The 23,058-nt window shown below is 38.2% G+C and overlaps 2 protein-coding genes across 2 annotated transcripts; both read right to left on the reverse strand.

Annotated features, from left to right (window-relative positions):
- Positions 1-8,327: 8,327 nt before the first annotated feature.
- Positions 8,328-11,115, reverse strand: LOC144424417 (uncharacterized). The gene is made up of 2 exons (XM_078113749.1): positions 9,704-11,115; positions 8,328-9,609 (listed from the first exon to the last, which is right to left on the reverse strand). The coding sequence occupies exons 1-2, from the start codon at positions 11,113-11,115 to the stop codon at positions 8,328-8,330; spliced, it is 2,694 nt and encodes an 897-aa protein (XP_077969875.1).
- An 8,199-nt stretch (positions 11,116-19,314) lies between these two features.
- On the reverse strand, positions 19,315-22,102 carry LOC144424418 (uncharacterized). Its single transcript, XM_078113750.1, has 2 exons — positions 20,691-22,102; positions 19,315-20,596 (listed from the first exon to the last, which is right to left on the reverse strand). Exons 1-2 carry the CDS (start codon positions 22,100-22,102, stop codon positions 19,315-19,317), a joined length of 2,694 nt encoding a protein of 897 aa, XP_077969876.1.
- Positions 22,103-23,058: the final 956 nt, after the last annotated feature.

Consider the following 23,058-nt stretch of genomic DNA (forward strand, 5'->3'; position numbering starts at 1 on the left):
GCAGGGCTTTTGGTGTTTTTAGAGTTTTTATCGTTTTTGAAAAGTTTTTGGTGTTTTTAGACGGTTTTTCACTGTTTTTGAGCGTTTTAGTTGGCTTTATGGTGCCTTTAGACGGCTTTTCAGTGTTTTTAAGCGTTTTAGCAAGGTTCTTTGTGTTTTTTGACGATTTTTCACTGTTTTCAAGCGTTTTAGCAGGGCTTTTGGTGTTTTTAGACGGTTTTTCACAGTTTTTAGGCGTTTTAGCAAAGTTTTTGGTGTTTTCACACGATTTTTTACTGTTTTTAAACATTTTAAAAGGGTTTTTGGTGTTTTTGTTAGAGTTTTCACTGTTTTCAAGCGTTTTAGCAGGGCTTTTGGTGTTTTTAGAGTTTTTATCGTTTTAGAAAAGTTTTTGGTGTTTTTAGACGGTTTTTCCCTGTTTTTGAGCGTTTTAGTAGGGTTTATGGTGCCTTTAGACGGCTTTTCAGTGCTTTTAAGTGTTTCAGCGGGGTTTTTGTTGTTTTTAGACGGTTTTTACTTGTCGATTTTAATCGGTAAGTATGTTGATATGTATTTGTCTGTATGTCTGTTAGATGCACGCGATATCTCACGAAAACGATATTGAATCTGCTCCAGATTTTACATGTCCATCAATCTTATCTCGCACCAGAAGCCAATTGATTTTGGGCAAATTATGTCTTATAATTAGCGAGTTATCAATCAATTATTGATATAGTGATCTAGATTTTTGTAAAGCGAGAGAATTTTGGGGCCCTTCCGAGTGTGTGTGTGCGATGCGCAGTGCGCAAGTTACTAGAGCGGATGAGTCGAAACTGCAGTTTCTGTTTTGGGGGATCCCCTAACTATCGATCGATAACTATCGGTTTCCAACCGATATTCTCGTTTACTATTTTTAAGCGTTTTAGCAGAGTTTTTGGTGTTTTTAGACAGTTTTTCACTCTTTTTAAGCGTTTAAGCAAGGTTCTTGGTGTTTTTAGATGGTTTTTCACTGTTTTCAAGAGTTATCGGGGTTTTTAGACGGTTTTTATCGGTTTTTAAGCGTTTTAGAAGAGTTTTTGGTGTTTTTAGACAGTTTTTCACTGTTTTTAATCGTTTAAGCAAGGTTCTTGGTGTTTTTACATGGTTTTTCACTGTTTTTAAGCGTTTTAGCAAGGTTTTATGATGTTTTTAGATGGGTTTTCACTGTTTTTAAACGTTTTAGCAAGGTTCTCAGTGTTTTCTGACGGTTTTTCAATGTTTTCAAGCGTTATAGCAAGATTCTTGGTGTTTTTTGACGGTTTTTCACTGTTTTTAGGCGTTTCAGCAGGGTTTTTGGTGTTTTTAGACGGGTTTTCACTGTTTTCGAGCGTTTTAGCAGGGTTTTTGGTGTTTTTAGACGGTTTTTCACTATTTTCAAGCGTTTTAGCAGGGTTTTTGGTGTTTTTGGACCCTTTTTTACTGTCTTTAAGCGTTTTAGCATGGCTTTCGGTGTTTTAGACGGTTATTCAATGTTTGTTATCGTTTTAGCAGGGTTATTGGTGTTTTTGGACGGTTTTTAAGCGTTTTAGCTAGGTTTTTTGACACAATTTTTCACTGTTTTTAAACATTTTAGAAAGGTTTTCGGTGTTTTTCAACGGGTTTTCACTGTTTTCAAGCGTTTTAGCAGGGTTTGTGGTGTTTTTAGACTGTTTTAATCGTTTGAGCAAAGGTTTTGGTGTTTTTAGACGGTTTTCCACTGTTTTTAAGCGTTTTAGAAGGGTTTTAGGCGGATTTTCACTGTTTTTAATCGTTTTAGCAGGGTTATTGGAGTTTTTAGAGGGTTTTCCACAATTTTTAAACGTTTTAGCAGGGTTTTTGGTGTTTTTAGACGGTTTCCACTGTTTTCAAGCGCTTTAGCAAGATTTTTGATGTTTTTGGCGGTTTTTCACTGCTTTTAATCGTGTTTGCAGGGTTATTGGTGTTTTTAGACGGTTTTCCACAATTTTTAAACGTTTTAGCAGGGTTTTTGGTGTTTTTAGACGGCTTTTCAGTGCTTTTAAGCGTTTAAGCAAGGTTCTTGGTGTTTTTAGATGGTTTTTCAATGTTTTTAAGCGTTTTAGCGGGGTTTTTGATGTTTTTAGACGATTTTTACTTGTCGATTTTAATCGGTAAGTATGTTGATAGGTATTTGTCTGTATGTCTGTTAGATGCACGCGATATCTCACGAAAGCGAGATTGAATCTGCTCCAAATTTTGCATGTCCATCAATCTTATCTCGTACCAGAAACCCATTGATTTTGGGCAAATTATGTCCTATAATTAGCGAGTTATCAATCAATTATTGATATAGTGATCTAGATTTTTGTAAAGCGAGAGAATTTTGGGGCCCCTCCGAGTGTATGTGTGCTATGCGCAGTGCTAAGTTACTAGAGCGGATGAATCGAAACTGCAGTTTCTGTTTTGGGTATCCCCTAACTATCGATCGATAACTATCGGTTTCCAACCGATATTCTCGTTTACTATTTTTAAGCGTTTTAGAAGAGTTTTTGGTGTTTTTAGACGGTTTTTCCCTGATTTTAAGCGTTTTAGCAAGGTTCTTGATGTTTTTAGATGGTTTTTCAATGTTTTCAAACGTTTTAGCCGGGTTCTTAGAGTTTTTTGACGGTTTTTCACTGTTTTAAGCGTTATAGCAAGATTCTTGGTGTTTGAGGCGAACCTAATACAGAAAGAAACAAACTTGTATACTAGGCTTTTATTAGCTCAAACGTCGACTAATAGTCTTAAAGCAGCACAAACCAAAGAATGACTTTCAAAATCAAAACACCATGCTACTAAAGGACGAACAGTATACGTCAGCAGGGTCAAATGTCGTGGCTTTAAGTTTTATTTGGGCACATTGTCGACAATTGGCGCATTCTCTCTTCACATCGTCAACAGAAAAGGGCAAAGATTTAGAGCGAATGAAATGAAGTAATCGACGAACACCAGGATGGCCCAATTGAGTATGAACTTCTCTTAGACTCATTGTACAACAAGCGTTGCTAGCACAAATTCTTGACAATGCGTCTGGTGCCAAATTTTCTACACCTGGGCGATGAACAATTTCATAGTCAAATATGGAAAGTTCTAGTTTCCACAATTTTAATTTTGTATTCTTAATTTTACTTTTATGATTTTTCCGAGAAATGTATGCCAAAGCCTTTTGATCAGTTATCAGTTTAAACCTTTTCCCATGCAAAAGATATCCCCATTTTCTTACAGCTTCAACAATCGCCGCCGCTTCTTTTTCTACGGCCGGATGCCTTAATTCCGACTTACCGAGTGTTCGAGAGTTAAAGGCAACCGGCCTTCCTTTTTGACTCAATATGGCTGCAATTGCAAATTTGGATGCATCACACTCAATAACAAACGGTTCATCTTCATATATGCACCACAAGCACGCTTTTAACAAATCAGCTTTCAGTTGATTAAAAGAAGATAAAGCTTTGCCTTTGAGGGGAAATGATGTATTAGTTGAAAGTGGCTTTAATTTTTTAGAAAATTTAAATATCCATTTCGAATAGTAGGCAAATAATCCCAAGCAACGTTTCAAATTACTTCCATTTCTAGGTGGTTTAAGATTAATAAGAGGATGTAAATGATCAGGATCTGGCCGAATTTTGCCGTGTGATACCAAATGCCCAAGGAATTTCAGTTCAGTCACTGAAAATACAGACTTATTTTTATTTAATGTCAAACCTTGCCGCTCCGCAGCATTCATAAAAGCTTTCAATCGTTTATCATGTTGTGGTTGATCATCCCCCAAAATTGTGACGTTATCTAAGTAAGCAAGGGTGCCTTCAAGATTTTCACGCTCGATGAAAGAGTCCATGTATCTCTGAAATAAAGCCACTCCATTAGTCACTCCAAAAGGGACCCTGCAAAATTGATATAAAGAGCCAGCAGCTTCGAACCCAGTGTAAGGTCTGTCAACGTCAGAAATAGGAATTTGGTGATAAGCCGAACGTAAATCAATGGTACTGTAAATCTCTCCTTTAGCAACCTCGTTAATTATATTGTTTATGCGAGGCAAGGGATACGCGTCAAGAGCAGTGTATCTATTTATTGTTTGTGAATAGTCAATAACAAGACGTTTTTTTATGTCTTTGGTCTTTGGTGACCAATACTTGAGCGCGCCACGGCGACTCTGACCGTTCCATGATGCCCTCCCGCAACAAACGAGCAATCTCATCTTTGATGAACTTTAGATAATCGGAACTGTAGTTTCGGGACCTGACAGCAATTGGCTTACAGTTATCGTCAACAAATCGAAAAATACGTAAAGGTTCACTTACTTTTGCACTAGCCAAATTGCAGACCTCTTTACCAACGTACAAGGAGTCGAGGTCTCCGTTGAATTCGAAGACAACCTTTTGATGTTTGCCTAAAATAACTTGGCCTAGTATGATGTCCGTACACAGATTTTCCACAACACCAAACTTCATTGCATCATAAACTCTCGTTCCAATCTTTAGCGGTGCGTCCACAAACCCAATGGTTTTTGCAACTGATTCGTTCGAAGCAAGTGCAATTACAGTATTTGGACCGTAGAGGGTGAGGCCAAGACTTCTTGCCACGGATGCCTTTATGTAACTCTGTGAAGCACCGGAGTCTAGCAGAGCCATCAGAGGGTTTTCCGCAATTTTAGCAGTAATCGTCGATCGTGACAACGAAGTATGAATATCAGCTATAATTGAAGTCAGGTGCAAATCGTTTACGGTAGCAACCGATTTCTTCGCTTTACCACAAACTGTTGCAAAATGTCCTCGAAGACCACAATTAAAACACTCTGCGTTTCTAGCAGGGCACTTCAGTCGATTTAAAGCATGAATTCGTCCGCAAAAATAACACCTTCTACGGTTAACTTTTGTTCCGTAAGTACTTCTTGCAGCAGCTACGTGTTGGTCACTATTAGAGCCAAACTCAGAAAATTGGTCTTCTTTGTTTCAGAAAATTTATCATCCATTGATGTAACGGTTGCTTGATGAGGCAATGATTGCTGGGACCAATGCGAAAATTTCTCGGCTCGTTCCAAAGAATCAGCAATTTGAATGGCTTTTTCCAGTGATAATTCGTCATATTCTAGCAATCTTTGTCGAATATTAGCGGAACATAGCCCTGTTATAAACGCATCTCTTAGCGCCTTCTCTCTGTGTTGCTCGGCGCTGACTGCTTTGAAATTACAATCTTTCGCAAGCGACCTGAGCGCCTGGGAAAATTCGGAGATAGTTTCACTGCTCAACTGAATCCGTGTGGCCAGCGTGTGCCTTGCATATATGATATACTTCTTTCTTTGATAATGTTTGCGCAATATCACCATAGCTTCATCATACACATCCACATCTTCCACAAAGGAAAACGCGTCAGGTGATAAATATCCACCCATGATAGCACATTTGTTGATTTGCCTTGAAACATCTTCCGTGGATCTGTTGGATTCCACAGCTGTTAAGTAATTTGTAACCATTCTGTCCCAATGGGAAAATACTTTCAGAGCTCCAACTTTATTTGGCAAGACATCAAGCACTGGCACTCGAAAAAGTTTTTCGTCGGAAGTTGCCATTGCTTTCGGGAAACCAGTTAATCGTTTCAAGTTTAAGTTTTGAGCTAATAAAATTGAGGCGAACCTAATACAGAAAGAAACAAACTTGTATACTAGGCTTTTATTAGCTCAAACGTCGACTAAGAGTCTTAAAGCAGCACAAACCAAAGAATGACGTTCAAATTCAAAACACCATGCTTCTAAAGGACGAACAGTATACGTCAGCAGGGTCAAATGTCGTGGCTGTTTTAGGCGTTGCTAGATTTTAATACATAAATCACCACTGTGTTTTTAGACGGTTTTTCACTCTTTGTAAGCGTTTCAGCAGGATTTTTGTTGTTTTCACACGGTTTTTCAATGTTTTTAAGCGTTTTAGCAAAGATTTTAGTGTATTTAGACGGTTTTCCACTGTTTTCAAGCGTTTTAGCAGTGTTTTTGGTGTTTTTAAACGGTTTTTCACGATTTTTAGGCGTTTTAGCAGGGTTTTTGGTGTTTTCACACGGTTTTTCACTGTTTTTAAACATTTTAGAAGGGTTTTAGTAGGCGTTATGGTGCCTTTATACAGCTTTTCAGTGTTTTTAAGCGTTTTAGCGGCGATTTTGGTGTTTTTAGACGGTTTTTACTTGTCGATTTTTATCGGTAAGTATGTTGATAGGTATTTGTCTGTATGTCTGTCAGATGCACGCGATATCTCACGAATGCGAGATTGAATCTGCTCCAGATTTTGCAAGTCCATCAACCTTATCTCGGACCATAAGCCTATTGATTTTGGGCAAATTATGTCGTATAATTAGCGAGTTATCAATCAATTATTTACATAGTGATCTAGATTTTTGTAAAGCGAGAGAATTTTGAGACCCGCCGAGTGTGTGTGTGCGATGCGCAGTGCACAAGTAACAAGAGCGGATGAATCGAAACTGCAGTTTTTGTTTTGAAAGATCCCTTAACTATCGATCGATAAGTTTTCGGTTTCCAACCGATATTCTCGTTTACTATTTTTAAGCGTTTTAGCAGGGTTTTTGGTGTTTTTCACTTTTTTTGAGCGTTTTAGCAAGGTTTTCGGTGTTTTAGATGGTTTTTCACTGTTTTTGAGCGTTTTAGTAGGGTTATTGGTGATTTTCGCCAGTTTTCCACTGTTTTTAAGACATTTAGCAGAGTTTCGGTTTTCACTGTTTTCAAGAGTTTTTGGGGTATTTGGACGGTTTTTATCGGTTTTTAAGCGTTTTAGCAGAGTTTTTGGTGTTTTTAGACAGTTTTTCACACTTTTAAAGCGTTTAAGCAAGGTTCTTGGTGTTTTTAGATGGTTTTTCACTGTTTTTAAGCATTTTAGCAAGGTTCTTGGTGTTTTTTGACGGTTTTTCACTGTTTTCAAGCGTCATAGCAGGGTTCTTGTTGTTTTTAGACGGTTTTTCACTGTTTTTAAGCATTTCAGCAGGGTTTTTAATGTTTTCACACGGTTTTTCACTGTTTTTAGGCGTTTTAGCAAGGATTTTAGTTTTTTTAGACGGTTTTCCTCTGTTTTCAAGCGTTTTAGCAGGGTTTTTTGTGTTTTTAGACGGGTTTTCACTATTTTCAACCGTTTTAGCAGGGTTTTTGGTGTTTTTAGACCCTTTTTTACTGTTTTTAAGCGTTTTAGCAGGGTTTTCGGTGTTTTAGACGGTTTTTCACTGTTTGTAATCGTTTTAGTAGGGTTTTTGGTGTTTATAGACGGCTTTGCACTGTTTTTAAGCGTTTTTGGTGTTTTTAGACGGTTTTTCACGGTTTTTAAGCGTTTTAGCAGGTTTTTGGTGTTTTTAGACGGTTTTTCACGGTTTTTAGGCGTTTTAGCAGAGTTTTTGGTGTTTTCACACGGTTTTTCACTGTTTTTAGGCGTTTCAGCAGGGTTTTTGGTGTTTTTAGACGGGTTTTCACTGTTTTCGAGCGTTTTAGCAGGGTTTTTGGTGTTTTCAGACGGTTTTTCACTATTTTCGAGCGTTTTAGCAGGGTTTTTGGTGTTTTTGGACCCTTTTTTACTGTCTTTAAGCGTTTTAGCATGGCTTTCGGTGTTTTAGACGGTTATTCAATGTTTGTTATCGTTTTAGCAGGGTTATTGGTGTTTTTGGACGATTTTTAAGCGTTTTAGCTAGGTTTTTTCACACAATATTTCACTGTTTTTAAACATTTTAGAAAGGTTTTCGGTGTTTTTCAACGGGTTTTCACTGTTTTCAAGCGTTTTAGCAGGGTTTTTGGTGTTTTTAGACGGTTTTCCACTGTTTTTAAGCGTTTTAGAAGGGTTTTAGGCGGTTTTTCACTGTTTTTAATCGTTTTAGCAGGGTTATTGGAGTTTTTAGAGGGTTTTCCACAATTTTTATACGTTTTAGCAGGGTTTTTGGTGTTTTTAGACGGTTTCCACTGTTTTCAAGCGCTTTAGCAAGGTTTTCGATGTTTTTGGCGGTTTTTCACTGCTTTTAATCGTGTTTGCGGGGTTATTGGTGTTTTTAGACGGTTTTCCACAATTTTTAAACGTTTTAGCAGGGTTTTTGGTGTTTTTAGACGGCTTTTCAGTGCTTTTAAGCGTTTAAGCAAGGTTCTTGGTGTTTTTAGATGGTTTTTCAATGTTTTTAAACGTTTTAGCCGGGTTCTTGGTGTTTTTTGACGGTTTTTCACTGTTTTAAGCGTTATAGCAAGATTCTTGGTGTTTGAGGCGAACCTAATACAGAAAGAAAGAAACTTGTATACTAGGCTTTTATTAGCTCAAACGTCGACTAATAGTCTTAAAGCAGCACAAACCAAAGAATGACTTTCAAAATCAAAACACCATGCTACTAAAGGACGAACAGTATACGTCAGCAGGGTCAAATGTCGTGGCTTTAAGTTTTATTTGGGCACATTGTTGACAATTGGCGCATTCTCTCTTCACATCGTCAACAGAAAAGGGCAAAGATTTAGAGCGAATGAAATGAAGTAATCGACGAACACCAGGATGGCCCAATTGAGTATGAACTTCTCTTAGACTCATTGTACAACAAGCGTTGCTAGCACAAATTCTTGACAATGCGTCTGGTGCCAAATTTTCTACACCTGGGCGATGAACAATTTCATAGTCAAATATGGAAAGTTCTAGTTTCCACAATTTTAATTTTGTATTCTTAATTTTACTTTTATGGTTTTTCCGAGAAATGTATGCCAAAGCCTTTTGATCAGTTATCAGTTTAAACCTTTTCCCATGCAAAAGATATCCCCATTTTCTTACAGCTTCAACAATCGCCGCCGCTTCTTTTTCTACGGCCGGATGCCTTAATTCCGACTTACCGAGTGTTCGAGAGTTAAAGGCAACCGGCCTTTCTTTTTGACTCAATATGGCTGCAATTGCAAATTTGGATGCATCACACTCAATAACAAACGGTTCATCTTCATATATGCACCACAAGCACGCTTTTAACAAATCAGCTTTCAGTTGATTAAAAGAAGATAAAGCTTTGCCTTTAAGGGGAAATGATGTATTAGTTGAAAGTGGCTTTAATTTTTTAGAAAATTTAGATATCCATTTCGAATAGTAGGCAAATAATTCCAAGCAACGTTTCAAATTACTTCCATTTCTAGGTGGTTTAAGATTAATAAGAGGATGTAAATGATCAGGATATGGCCGAGTTTTGCCGTGTGATACCAAATGCCCAAGGAATTTCAGTTCAGTCACTGAAAATACAGACTTATTTTTATTTAATGTCAAACCTTGCCGCTCCGCAGCATTCATAAAAGCTTTCAATCGTTTATCATGTTGTGGTTGATCATCCCCCAAAATTGTGACGTTATCTAAGTAAGCAAGGGTGCCTTCAAGATTTTCACGCTCGATGAAAGAGTCCATGTATCTCTGAAATAAAGCCACTCCATTAGTCACTCCAAAAGGGACCCTGCAAAATTGATATAAAGAGCCAGCAGCTTCGAACCCAGTGTAAGGTCTGTCAACGTCAGAAATAGGAATTTGGTGATAAGCCGAACGTAAATCAATGGTACTGTAAATCTCTCCTTTAGCAACCTCGTTAATTATATTGTTTATGCGAGGCAAGGGATACGCGTCAAGAGCAGTGTATCTATTTATTGTTTGTGAATAGTCAATAACAAGACGTTTTTTTATGTCTTTGGTCTTTGGTGACCAATACTTGAGCGCGCCACGGCGACTCTGACCGTTCCATGATGCCCTCCCGCAACAAACGAGCAATCTCATCTTTGATGAACTTTAGATAATCGGAACTGTAGTTTCGGGACCTGACAGCAATTGGCTTACAGTTATCGTCAACAAATCGAAAAATACGTAAAGGTTCACTTACTTTTGCACTAGCCAAATTGCAGACCTCTTTACCAACGTACAAGGAGTCGAGGTCTCCGTTGAATTCGAAGACAACCTTTTGATGTTTGCCTAAAATAACTTGGCCTAGTATGATGTCCGTACACAGATTTTCCACAACACCAAACTTCATTGCATCATAAACTCTCGTTCCAATCTTTAGCGGTGCGTCCACAAACCCAATGGTTTGTGCAACTGATTCGTTCGAAGCAAGTGCAATTACAGTATTTGGACCGTAGAGGGTGAGGCCAAGACTTCTTGCCACGGATGCCTTTATGTAACTCTGTGAAGCACCGGAGTCTAGCAGAGCCATCAGAGGGTTTTCCGCAATTTTAGCAGTAATCGTCGATCGTGACAACGAAGTAGGAATATCAGCTATAATTGAAGTCAGGTGCAAATCGTTTACGGTAGCAACCGATTTCTTCGCTTTACCACAAACTGTTGCAAAATGTCCTCGAAGACCACAATTAAAACACTCTGCGTTTCTAGCAGGGCACTTCAGTCGATTTAAAGCAAGAATTCGTCCGCAAAAATAACACCTTCTACGGTTAACTTTTGTTCCGTAAGTACTTCTTGCAGCAGCTACGTGTTGGTCACTATTAGAGCCAAACTCAGAAAATTGGTCTTCTTTGTTTACCGAAAATTTATCATCCATTGATGTAACGGTTGCTTGATGAGGCAATGATTGCTGGTACGAATGCGAAAATTTCTCGGCTCGTTCCAAAGAATCAGCAATTTGAATGGCTTTTTCCAGTGATAATTCGTCATATTCTAGCAATCTTTGTCGAATATTAGCGGAACATAGCCCTGTTATAAACGCATCTCTTAGCGCCTTCTCTCTGTGTTGCTCGGCGCTGACTGCTTTGAAATTACAATCTTTCGCAAGCGACCTGAGCGCCTGGGAAAATTCGGAGATAGTTTCACTGCTCAACTGAATCCGTGTGGCCAGCGTGTGCCTTGCATATATGATATACTTCTTTCTTTGATAATGTTTGCGCAATATCACCATAGCTTCATCATACACATCCACATCTTCCACAAAGGAAAACGCGTCAGGTGATAAATATCCACCCATGATAGCACATTTGTGTATTTGCCTTGAAACATCTTCCGTGGATCTGTTGGATTCCACAGCTGTTAAGTAATTTGTAAGCATTCTGTCCCAATGGGAAAATACTTTCAGAGCTCCAACTTTATTTGGCAAGACATCAAGCACTGGCACTCGAAAAAGTTTTTCGTCGGAAGTTGCCATTGCTTTCGGGAAACCAGTTAATCGTTTCAAGTTTAAGTTTTGAGCTAATAAAATTGAGGCGAACCTAATACAGAAAGAAACAAACTTGTATACTAGGCTTTTATTAGCTCAAACGTCGACTAAGAGTCTTAAAGCAGCACAAACCAAAGAATGACGTTCAAATTCAAAACACCATGCTTCTAAAGGACAAACAGTATACGTCAGCAGGGTCAAATGTCGTGGCTGTTTTAGGCGTTGCTAGATTTTAATACATAAATCACCACTGTGTTTTTAGACGGTTTTTCACTCTTTGTAAGCGTTTCAGCAGGATTTTTGTTGTTTTCACACGGTTTTTCAATGTTTTTAAGCGTTTTAGCAAAGATTTTAGTGTATTTAGACGGTATTCCACTGTTTTCAAGCGTTTTAGCAGGGTTTTTGGTGTTTTTAGACGGTTTTTCACGATTTTTAGGCGTTTTAGCAGTGTTTTTGGTGTTTTTACACGGTTTTTCACTGTTTTTAAACATTTTAGAAGGGTTTTAGTAGGCGTTATGGTGCCTTTATACGGCTTTTCAGTGTTTTTAAGCGTTTTAGCGGCGATTTTGGTGTTTTTAGACGGTTTTTACTTGTCGATTTTTATCGGTAAGTATGTTGATAGGTATTTGTCTGTATGTCTGTCAGATGCACGCGATATCTCACGAATGCGAGATTGAATCTGCTCCAGATTTTGCAAGTCCATCAACCTTATCTCGGACCATAAGCCTATTGATTTTGGGCAAATTATGTCGTATAATTAGCGAGTTATCAATCAATTATTGATATAGTGATCTAGATTTTTGTAAAGCGAGAGAATTTTGAGACCCGCCGAGTAGTGCACAAGTAACAAGAGCGGATGAATCGAAACTGCAGTTTTTGTTTTGAGAGATCCCTTAACTATCGATCGATAAGTTTTCGGTTTCCAACCGATATTCTCGTTTACTATTTTTAAGCGTTTTAGCAGGGTTTTTGGTGTTTTTAGACGGTTTTTCACTTTTTTTGAGCGTTTTAGCAAGGTTTTCGGTGTTTTAGATGGTTTTTCACTGTTTTTGAGCGTTTTAGTAGGGTTATTGGTGATTTTCGCCAGTTTTCCACTGTTTTTAAGACATTTAGCAGAGTTTCGGTTTTCACTGTTTTCAAGAGTTTTTGGGGTATTTGGACGGTTTTTATCGGTTTTTAAGCGTTTTAGCAGAGTTTTTGGTGTTTTCAGACAGTTTTTCACATTTTTAAAGCGTTTAAGCAAGGTTCTTGGTGTTTTTAGATGGTTTTTCACTGTTTTTAAGCATTTTAGCAAGGTTCTTGGTGTTTTTTGACGGTTTTTCACTGTTTTCAAGCGTTATAGCAGGGTTCTTGTTGTTTTTAGACGGTTTTTCACTGTTTTTAAGCATTTCAGCAGGGTTTTTAATGTTTTCACACGGTTTTTCACTGTTTTTAGGCGTTTAGCAAGGATTTTAGTTTTTTTAGACGGTTTTCATCTGTTTTCAAGCGTTTTAGCAGGGTTTTTGGTGTTTTTAGACGGGTTTTCACTATTTTCATCCGTTTTAGCAGGGTTTTGGTGTTTTTAGACCCTTTTTTACTGTTTTTAAGCGTTTTAGCAGGGTTTTCGGTGTTTTAGACGGTTTTTCACTGTTTGTAATCGTTTTAGTAGGGTTTTTAGTGTTTATAGACGGCTTTGCACTGTTTTTAAGCGTTTTTGATGTTTTTAGACGGTTTTTCACGGTTTTTAAGCGTTTTAGCAGGTTTTTGGTGTTTTTAGACGGTTTTTCACGGTTTTTAGGCGTTTTAGCAGAGTTTTTCGTGTTTTCACACGGTTTTTCACTGTTTTTAGGCGTTTCAGCAGGGTTTTTGGTGTTTTTAGACGGGTTTTCACTGTTTTCGAGCGTTTTAGCAGGGTTTTTGGTGTTTTTAGACGGTTTTTCACTATTTTCAAGCGTTTTAGCAGGGTTTTTGGTGTTTTTGGACCCTTTTTTACTGTCTTTAAGCGTTTTAGCATGGCTTTCGGTGTTTTAGACGGTTATTCAATGTTTGTTATCGTTTTAGCAGGGTTATTGGTGTTTTGGGACGATTTTTAAGCGTTTTATCTAGGTTTTTTCACACAATTTTTCACTGTTTTTAAACATTTTAGCAGGGTTTTTGGTGTTTTTAGACGGTTTTCCACTGTTTTTAAGCGTTTTAGAAGGGTTTTAGGCGGTTTTTCACTGTTTTTAATCGTTTTAGCAGGGTTATTGGAGTTTTTAGAGGGTTTTCCACAATTTTTAAACGTTTTAGCAGGGTTTTTGGTGTTTTTAGACGGTTTCCACTGTTTTCAAGCGCTTTAGCAAGGTTTTTGATGTTTTTGGCGGTTTTTCACTGCTTTTAATCGTGTTTGCGGGGTTATTGGTGTTTTTAGACGGTTTTCCACAATTTTTAAACGTTTTAGCAGGGTTTTTGGTGTTTTTAGACGGCTTTTCAGTGCTTTTAAGCGTTTAAGCAAGGTTCTTGGTGTTTTTAGATGGTTTTTCAATGTTTTTAAACGTTTTAGCCGGGTTCTTGGTGTTTTTTGACGGTTTTTCACTGTTTTAAGCGTTATAGCAAGATTCTTGGTGTTTGAGGCGAACCTAATACAGAAAGAAACAAACTTGTATACTAGGCTTTTATTAGCTCAAACGTCGACTAATAGTCTTAAAGCAGCACAAACCAAAGAATGACTTTCAAAATCAAAACACCATGCTACTAAAGGACGAACAGTATACGTCAGCAGGGTCAAATGTCGTGGCTTTAAGTTTTATTTGGGCACATTGTCGACAATTGGCGCATTCTCTCTTCACATCGTCAACAGAAAAGGGCAAAGATTTAGAGCGAATGAAATGAAGTAATCGACGAACACCAGGATGGCCCAATTGAGTATGAACTTCTCTTAGACTCATTGTACAACAAGCGTTGCTAGCACAAATTCTTGACAATGCGTCTGGTGCCAAATTTTCTACACCTGGGCGATGAACAATTTCATAGTCAAATATGGAAAGTTCTAGTTTCCACAATTTTAATTTTGTATTCTTAATTTTACTTTTATGATTTTTCCGAGAAATGTATGCCAAAGCCTTTTGTTCAGTTATCAGTTTAAACCTTTTCCCATGCAAAAGATATCCCCATTTTCTTACAGCTTCAACAATCGCCGCCGCTTCTTTTTCTACGGCCGGATGCCTTAATTCCGACTTACCGAGTGTTCGAGAGTTAAAGGCAACCGGCCTTTCTTTTTGACTCAATATGGCTGCAATTGCAAATTTGGATGCATCACACTCAATAACAAACGGTTCATCTTCATATATGCACCACAAGCACGCTTTTAACAAATCAGCTTTCAGTTGATTAAAAGAAGATAAAGCTTTGCCTTTGAGGGGAAATGATGTATTAGTTGAAAGTGGCTTTAATTTTTTAGAAAATTTAGATATCCATTTCGAATAGTAGGCAAATAATCCCAAGCAACGTTTCAAATTACTTCCATTTCTAGGTGGTTTAAGATTAATAAGAGGATGTAAATGATCAGGATCTGGCCGAATTTTGCCGTGTGATACCAAATGCCCAAGGAATTTCAGTTCAGTCACTGAAAATACAGACTTATTTTTATTTAATGTCAAACCTTGCCGCTCCGCAGCATTCATAAAAGCTTTCAATCGTTTATCATGTTGTGGTTGATCATCCCCCAAAATTGTGACGTTATCTAAGTAAGCAAGGGTGCCTTCAAGATTTTCACGCTCGATGAAAGAGTCCATGTATCTCTGAAATAAAGCCACTCCATTAGTCACTCCAAAAGGGACCCTGCAAAATTGATATAAAGAGCCAGCAGCTTCGAACCCAGTGTAAGGTCTGTCAACGTCAGAAATAGGAATTTGGTGATAAGCCGAACGTAAATCAATGGTACTGTAAATCTCTCCTTTAGCAACCTCGTTAATTATATTGTTTATGCGAGGCAAGGGATACGCGTCAAGAGCAGTGTATCTATTTATTGTTTGTGAATAGTCAATAACAAGACGTTTTTTTATGTCTTTGGTCTTTGGTGACCAATACTTGAGCGCGCCACGGCGACTCTGACCGTTCCATGATGCCCTCCCGCAACAAACGAGCAATCTCATCTTTGATGAACTTTAGATAATCGGAACTGTAGTTTCGGGACCTGACAGCAATTGGCTTACAGTTATCGTCAACAAATCGAAAAATACGTAAAGGTTCACTTACTTTTGCACTAGCCAAATTGCAGACCTCTTTACCAACGTACAAGGAGTCGAGGTCTCCGTTGAATTCGAAGACAACCTTTTGATGTTTGCCTAAAATAACTTGGCCTAGTATGATGTCCGTACACAGATTTTCCACAACACCAAACTTCATTGCATCATAAACTCTCGTTCCAATCTTTAGCGGTGCGTCCACAAACCCAATGGTTTGTGCAACTGATTCGTTCGAAGCAAGTGCAATTACAGTATTTGGACCGTAGAGGGTGAGGCCAAGACTTCTTGCCACGGATGCCTTTATGTAACTCTGTGAAGCACCGGAGTCTAGCAGAGCCATCAGAGGGTTTTTCCGCAATTTTAGCAGTAATCGTCGATCGTGACAACGAAGTATGAATATCAGCTATAATTGAAGTCAGGTGCAAATCGTTTACGGTAGCAACCGATTTCTTCGCTTTACCACAAACTGTTGCAAAATGTCCTCGAAGACCACAATTAAAACACTCTGCGTTTCTAGCAGGGCACTTCAGTCGATTTAAAGCATGAATTCGTCCGCAAAAATAACACCTTCTACGGTTAACTTTTGTTCCGTAAGTACTTCTTGCAGCAGCTACGTGTTGGTCACTATTAGAGCCAAACTCAGAAAATTGGTCTTCTTTGTTTACCGAAAATTTATCATCCATTGATGTAACGGTTGCTTGATGAGGCAATGATTGCTGGTACGAATGCGAAAATTTCTCGGCTCGTTCCAAAGAATCAGCAATTTGAATGGCTTTTTCCAGTGATAAATCGTCATATTCTAGCAATCTTTGTCGAATATTAGCGGAACATAGCCCTGTTATAAACGCATCTCTTAGCGCCTTCTCTCTGTGTTGCTCGGCGCTGACTGCTTTGAAATTACAATCTTTCGCAAGCGACCTGAGCGCCTGGGAAAATTCGGAGATAGTTTCACTGCTCAACTGAATCCGTGTGGCCAGCATATGCCTTGCATATATGATATACTTCTTTCTTTGATAATGTTTGCGCAATATCACCATAGCTTCATCATACACATCCACATCTTCCGTGGATCTGTTGGATTCCACAGCTGTTAAGTAATTTGTAAGCATTCTGTCCCAATGGGAAAATACTTTCAGAGCTCCAACTTTATTTGGCAAGACATCAAGCACTGGCACTCGAAAAAGTTTTTCGTCGGAAGTTGCCATTGCTTTCGGGAAACCAGTTAATCGTTTCAAGTTTAAGTTTTGAGCTAATAAAATTGAGGTGAACCTAATACAGAAAGAAACAAACTTGTATACTAGGCTTTTATTAGCTCAAACGTCGACTAAGAGTCTTAAAGCAGCACAAACCAAAGAATGACGTTCAAATTCAAAACACCATGCTTCTAAAGGACGAACAGTATACGTCAGCAGGGTCAAATGTCGTGGCTGTTTTAGGCGTTGCTAGATTTTAATACATAAATCACCACTGTGTTTTTAGACGGTTTTTCACTCTTTGTAAGCGTTTCAGCAGGATTTTTGTTGTTTTCACACGGTTTTTCAATGTTTTTAAGCGTTTTAGCAAAGATTTTAGTGTATTTAGACGGTATTCCTCTGTTTTCAAGCGTTTTAGCAGGGTTTTTGGTGTTTTTAGACGGTTTTTCACGATTTTTAGGCGTTTTAGCAGGGTTTTTGGTGTTTTCACACGGTTTTTCACTGTTTTTAAACATTTTAGAAGGGTTTTAGTAGGCGTTATGGTGCCTTTATACGGCTTTTCAGTGTTTTTAAGCGTTTTAGCGGCGATTTTGGTGTTTTTAGACGGTTTTTACTTGTCGATTTTTATCGGTAAGTATGTTGATAGGTATTTGTCTGTATGTCTGTCAGATGCACGCGATATCTCACGAATGCGAGATTGAATCTGCTCCAGATTTTGCAAGTCCATCAACCTTATCTCGGACCATAAGCCTATTGATTTTGGGCAAATTATGTCGTATAATTAGCGAGTTATCAATCAATTATTGATATAGTGATCTAGATTTTTGTAAAGCGAGAGAATTTTGAGACCCGCCGAGTGTGTGTGTGCGATGCGCAGTGCACAAGTAACAAGAGCGGATGAATCGAAACTGCAGTTTTTGTTTTGAGAGATCCCTTAACTATCGATCGATAAGTTTTCGGTTTCCAACCGATATTCTCGTTTACTATTTTTAAGCGTTTTAGCAGGGTTTTTGGTGTTTTTAGACGGTTTTTCACTTTTTTTGAGCGTTTTAGCAAGGTTTTCGGTGTTTTAGATGGTTTTTCACTGTTTTTGAGCGTTTTAGTAGGGTTATTGGTGATTTTCGCCAGTTTTCCACTGTTTTTAAGACATTTAGCAGAGTTTCGGTTTTCACTGTTTTCAAGAGTTTTCGGGGTATTTGGACGATTTTTATCGGTTTTTAAGCGTTTTAGCAGAGTTTTTGGTGTTTTTAGACAGTTTTTCACACTTTTAAAGCGTTTAACCAAGGTTCTTGGTGTTTTTAGATGGTTTTTCACTGTTTTTAAGCATTTTAGCAAGGTTCTTGGTGTTTTTTGACGGTTTTTCACTGTTTTCAAGCGTTATAGCAGGGTTCTTGTTGTTTTTAGACGGTTTTTCACTGTTTTTAAGCATTTCAGCAGGGTTTTTAATGTTTTCACACGGTTTTTCACTGTTTTTAGGCGTTTTAGCAAGGATTTTAGTTTTTTTAGACGGTTTTCCTCTGTTTTCAAGCGTTTTAGCAGGGTTTTTGGTGTTTTTAGACGGGTTTTCACTATTTTCAACCGTTTTAGCAGGGTTTTGGTGTTTTTAGACCCTTTTTTACTGTTTTTAAGCGTTTTAGCAGGGTTTTCGGTGTTTTAGACGGTTTTTCACTGTTTGTAATCGTTTTAGTAGGGTTTTTGGTGTTTATAGACGGCTTTGCACTGTTTTTAAGCGTTTTTGGTGTTTTTAGACGGTTTTTCACGGTTTTTAAGCGTTTTAGCAGGTTTTTGGTGTTTTTAGACGGTTTTTCACGGTTTTTAGGCGTTTTAGCAGAGTTTTTCGTGTTTTCACACGGTTTTTCACTGTTTTTAGGCGTTTCAGCAGGGTTTTTGGTGTTTTTAGACGGGTTTTCACTGTTTTCGAGCGTTTTAGCAGGGTTTTTGGTGTTTTTAGACGGTTTTTCACTATTTTCAAGCGTTTTAGCAGGGTTTTTGGTGTTTTTGGACCCTTTTTTACTGTCTTTAAGCGTTTTAGCATGGCTTTCGGTGTTTTAGACGGTTATTCAATGTTTGTTATCGTTTTAGCAGGGTTATTGGTGTTTTTGGACGATTTTTAAGCGTTTTATCTAGGTTTTTTCACACAATTTTTCACTGTTTTTAAACATTTTAGAAAGGTTTTCGGTGTTTTTCAACGGGTTTTCACTGTTTTCAAGCGTTTTAGCAGGGTTTTTGGTGTTTTTAGACGGTTTTCCACTGTTTTTAAGCGTTTTAGAAGGGTTTTAGGCGGTTTTTCACTGTTTTTAATCGTTTTAGCAGGGTTATTGGAGTTTTTAGAGGGTTTTCCACAATTTTTAAACGTTTTAGCAGGGTTTTTGGTGTTTTTAGACGGTTTCCACTGTTTTCAAGCGCTTTAGCAAGGTTTTTGATGTTTTTGGCGGTTTTTCACTGCTTTTAATCGTGTTTGCGGGGTTATTGGTGTTTTTAGACGGTTTTCCACAATTTTTAAACGTTTTAGCAGGGTTTTTGGTGTTTTTAGACGGCTTTTCAGTGCTTTTAAGCGTTTAAGCAAGGTTCTTGGTGTTTTTAGATGGTTTTTCAATGTTTTTAAACGTTTTAGCCGGGTTCTTGGTGTTTTTTGACGGTTTTTCACTGTTTTAAGCGTTATAGCAAGATTCTTGGTGTTTGAGGCGAACCTAATACAGAAAGAAACAAACTTGTATACTAGGCTTTTATTAGCTCAAACGTCGACTAATAGTCTTAAAGCAGCACAAACCAAAGAATGACTTTCAAAATCAAAACACCATGCTACTAAAGGACGAACAGTATACGTCAGCAGGGTCAAATGTCGTGGCTTTAAGTTTTATTTGGGCACATTGTCGACAATTGGCGCATTCTCTCTTCACATCGTCAACAGAAAATGGCAAAGATTTAGAGCAAATGAAATGAAGTAATCGACGAACACCAGGATGGCCCAATTGAGTATGAACTTCTCTTAGACTCATTGTACAACAAGCGTTGCTAGCACAAATTCTTGACAATGCGTCTGGTGCCAAATTTTCTACACCTGGGCGATGAACAATTTCATAGTCAAATATGGAAAGTTCTAGTTTCCACAATTTTAATTTTGTATTCTTAATTTTACTTTTATGATTTTTCCGAGAAATGTATGCCAAAGCCTTTTGATCAGTTATCAGTTTAAACCTTTTCCCATGCAAAAGATATCCCCATTTTCTTACAGCTTCAACAATCGCCGCCGCTTCTTTTTCTACGGCCGGATGCCTTAATTCCGACTTACCGAGTGTTCGAGAGTTAAAGGCAACCGGCCTTTCTTTTTGACTCAATATGGCTGCAATTGCAAATTTGGATGCATCACACTCAATAACAAACGGTTCATCTTCATATATGCACCACAAGCACGCTTTTAACAAATCAGCTTTCAGTTGATTAAAAGAAGATAAAGCTTTGCCTTTGAAGGGAAATGATGTATTAGTTGAAAGTGGCTTTAATTTTTTAGAAAATTTAGATATCCATTTCGAATAGTAGGCAAATAATCCCAAGCAACGTTTCAAATTACTTCCATTTCTAGGTGGTTTAAGATTAATAAGAGGATGTAAATGATCAGGATCTGGCCGAATTTTGCCGTGTGATACCAAATGCCCAAGGAATTTCAGTTCAGTCACTGAAAATACAGACTTATTTTTATTTAATGTCAAACCTTGCAGCTCCGCAGCATTCATAAAAGCTTTCAATCGTTTATCATGTTGTGGTTGATCATCCCCCAAAATTGTGACGTTATCTAAGTAAGCAAGGGTGCCTTCAAGATTTTCACGCTCGATGAAAGAGTCCATGTATCTCTGAAATAAAGCCACTCCATTAGTCACTCCAAAAGGGACCCTGCAAAATTGATATAAAGAGCCAGCAGCTTCGAACCCAGTGTAAGGTCTGTCAACGTCAGAAATAGGAATTTGGTGATAAGCCGAACGTAAATCAATGGTACTGTAAATCTCTCCTTTAGCAACCTCGTTAATTATATTGTTTATGCGAGGCAAGGGATACGCGTCAAGAGCAGTGTATCTATTTATTGTTTGTGAATAGTCAATAACAAGACGTTTTTTTATGTCTTTGGTCTTTGGTGACCAATACTTGAGCGCGCCACGGCGACTCTGACCGTTCCATGATGCCCTCCCGCAACAAACGAGCAATCTCATCTTTGATGAACTTTAGATAATCGGAACTGTAGTTTCGGGACCTGACAGCAATTGGCTTACAGTTATCGTCAACAAATCGAAAAATACGTAAAGGTTCACTTACTTTTGCACTAGCCAAATTGCAGACCTCTTTACCAACGTACAAGGAGTCGAGGTCTCCGTTGAATTCGAAGACAACCTTTTGATGTTTGCCTAAAATAACTTGGCCTAGTATGATGTCCGTATACAGATTTTCCCCAACACCAAACTTCATTGCATCATAAACTCTCGTTCCAATCTTTAGCGGTGCGTCCACAAACCCAATGGTTTGTGCAACTGATTCGTTCGAAGCAAGTGCAATTACAGTATTTGGACCGTAGAGGGTGAGGCCAAGACTTCTTGCCACGGATGCCTTTATGTAACTCTGTGAAGCACCGGAGTCTAGCAGAGCCATCAGAGGGTTTTCCGCAATTTTAGCAGTAATCGTCGATCGTGACAACGAAGTATGAATATCAGCTATAATTGAAGTCAGGTGCAAATCGTTTACGGTAGCAACCGATTTCTTCGCTTTACCACAAACTGTTGCAAAATGTCCTCGAAGACCACAATTAAAACACTCTGCGTTTCTAGCAGGGCACTTCAGTCGATTTAAAGCATGAATTCGTCCGCAAAAATAACACCTTCTACGGTTAACTTTTGTTCCGTAAGTACTTCTTGCAGCAGCTACGTGTTGGTCACTATTAGAGCCAAACTCAGAAAATTGGTCTTCTTTGTTTACCGAAAATTTATCATCCATTGAAGTAACGGTTGCTTGATGAGGCAATGATTGCTGGTACGAATGCGAAAATTTCTCGGCTCGTTCCAAAGAATCAGCAATTTGAATGGCTTTTTCCAGTGATAATTCGTCATATTCTAGCAATCTTTGTCGAATATTAGCGGAACATAGCCCTGTTATAAACGCATCTCTTAGCGCCTTCTCTCTGTGTTGCTCGGCGCTGACTGCTTTGAAATTACAATCTTTCGCAAGCGACCTGAGCGCCTGGGAAAATTCGGAGATAGTTTCACTGCTCAACTGAATCCGTGTGGCCAGCGTGTGCCTTGCATATATGATATACTTCTTTCTTTGATAATGTTTGCGCAATATCACCATAGCTTCATCATACACATCCACATCTTCCACAAAGGAAAACGCGTCAGGTGATAAATATCCACCCATGATAGCACATTTGTTGATTTGCCTTGAAACATCTTCCGTGGATCTGTTGGATTCCACAGCTGTTAAGTAATTTGTAAGCATTCTGTCCCAATGGGAAAATACTTTCAGAGCTCCAACTTTATTCGGCAAGACATCAAGCACTGGCACTCGAAAAAGTTTTTCGTCGGAAGTTGCCATTGCTTTCGGGAAACCAGTTAATCGTTTCAAGTTTAAGTTTTGAGCTAATAAAATTGAGGCGAACCTAATACAGAAAGAAACAAACTTGTATACTAGGCTTTTATTAGCTCAAACGTCGACTAAGAGTCTTAAAGCAGCACAAACCAAAGAATGACGTTCAAATTCAAAACACCATGCTTCTAAAGGACGATCAGTATACGTCAGCAGGGTCAAATGTCGTGGCTGTTTTAGGCGTTGCTAGATTTTAATACATAAATCACCACTGTGTTTTTAGACGGTTTTTCACTCTTTGTAAGCGTTTCAGCAGGATTTTTGTTGTTTTCACACGGTTTTTCAATGTTTTAAGCGTTTTATCAAAGATTTTAGTGTATTTAGACGGTTTTCCACTGTTTTCAAGCGTTTTAGCAGGGTTTTTGGTGTTTTTAGACGGTTTTTCACGATTTTTAGGCTTTTTAGAAGGGTTTTTGGTGTTTTCACACGGTTTTTCACTGTTTTTAAACATTTTAGAAGGGTTTTAGTAGGCGTTATGGTGCCTTTATACGGCTTTTCAGTGTTTTTAAGCGTTTTAGCGGCGATTTTGGTGTTTTTAGACGGTTTTTACTTGTCGATTTTTATCGGTAAGTATGTTGATAGGTATTTGTCTGTATGTCTGTCAGATGCACGCGATATCTCACGAATGCGAGATTGAATCTGCTCCAGATTTTGCAAGTCCATCAACCTTATCTCGGACCATAAGCCTATTGATTTTGGGCAAATTATGTCGTATAATTAGCGAGTTATCAATCAATTATTTACATAGTGATCTAGATTTTTGTAAAGCGAGAGAATTTTGAGACCCGCCGAGTGTGTGTGTGCGATGCGCAGTGCACAAGTAACAAGAGCGGATGAATCGAAATTGTTTTTCACGGTTTTTAAGCGTTTTAGCAGGTTTTTGGTGTTTTTAGACGGTTTTTCAC

The sequence above is a fragment of the Styela clava genome, chromosome 6, assembly GCF_964204865.1.
Source record: "Styela clava chromosome 6, kaStyClav1.hap1.2, whole genome shotgun sequence".
Taxonomy (NCBI): domain Eukaryota; kingdom Metazoa; phylum Chordata; class Ascidiacea; order Stolidobranchia; family Styelidae; genus Styela; species Styela clava.

What these genes read in the sequence shown, in the direction of transcription:
- LOC144424417 (XM_078113749.1), bottom strand. Translation starts at nt 11,115, where the DNA reads ATGGCAACTTCCGACGAAAAACTTTTTCGAGTGCCAGTGCTTGATGTC. An exon ending in CGGGAGGGCATCATGGAACG is followed by an intron (nt 9,610 to 9,703) that starts GTCAGAGTCGCC and finishes AACAATAAATAG; the next exon opens with ATACACTGCTCTTGACGCGT.
- LOC144424418 (XM_078113750.1), bottom strand. Translation starts at nt 22,102, where the DNA reads ATGGCAACTTCCGACGAAAAACTTTTTCGAGTGCCAGTGCTTGATGTC. An exon ending in CGGGAGGGCATCATGGAACG is followed by an intron (nt 20,597 to 20,690) that starts GTCAGAGTCGCC and finishes AACAATAAATAG; the next exon opens with ATACACTGCTCTTGACGCGT.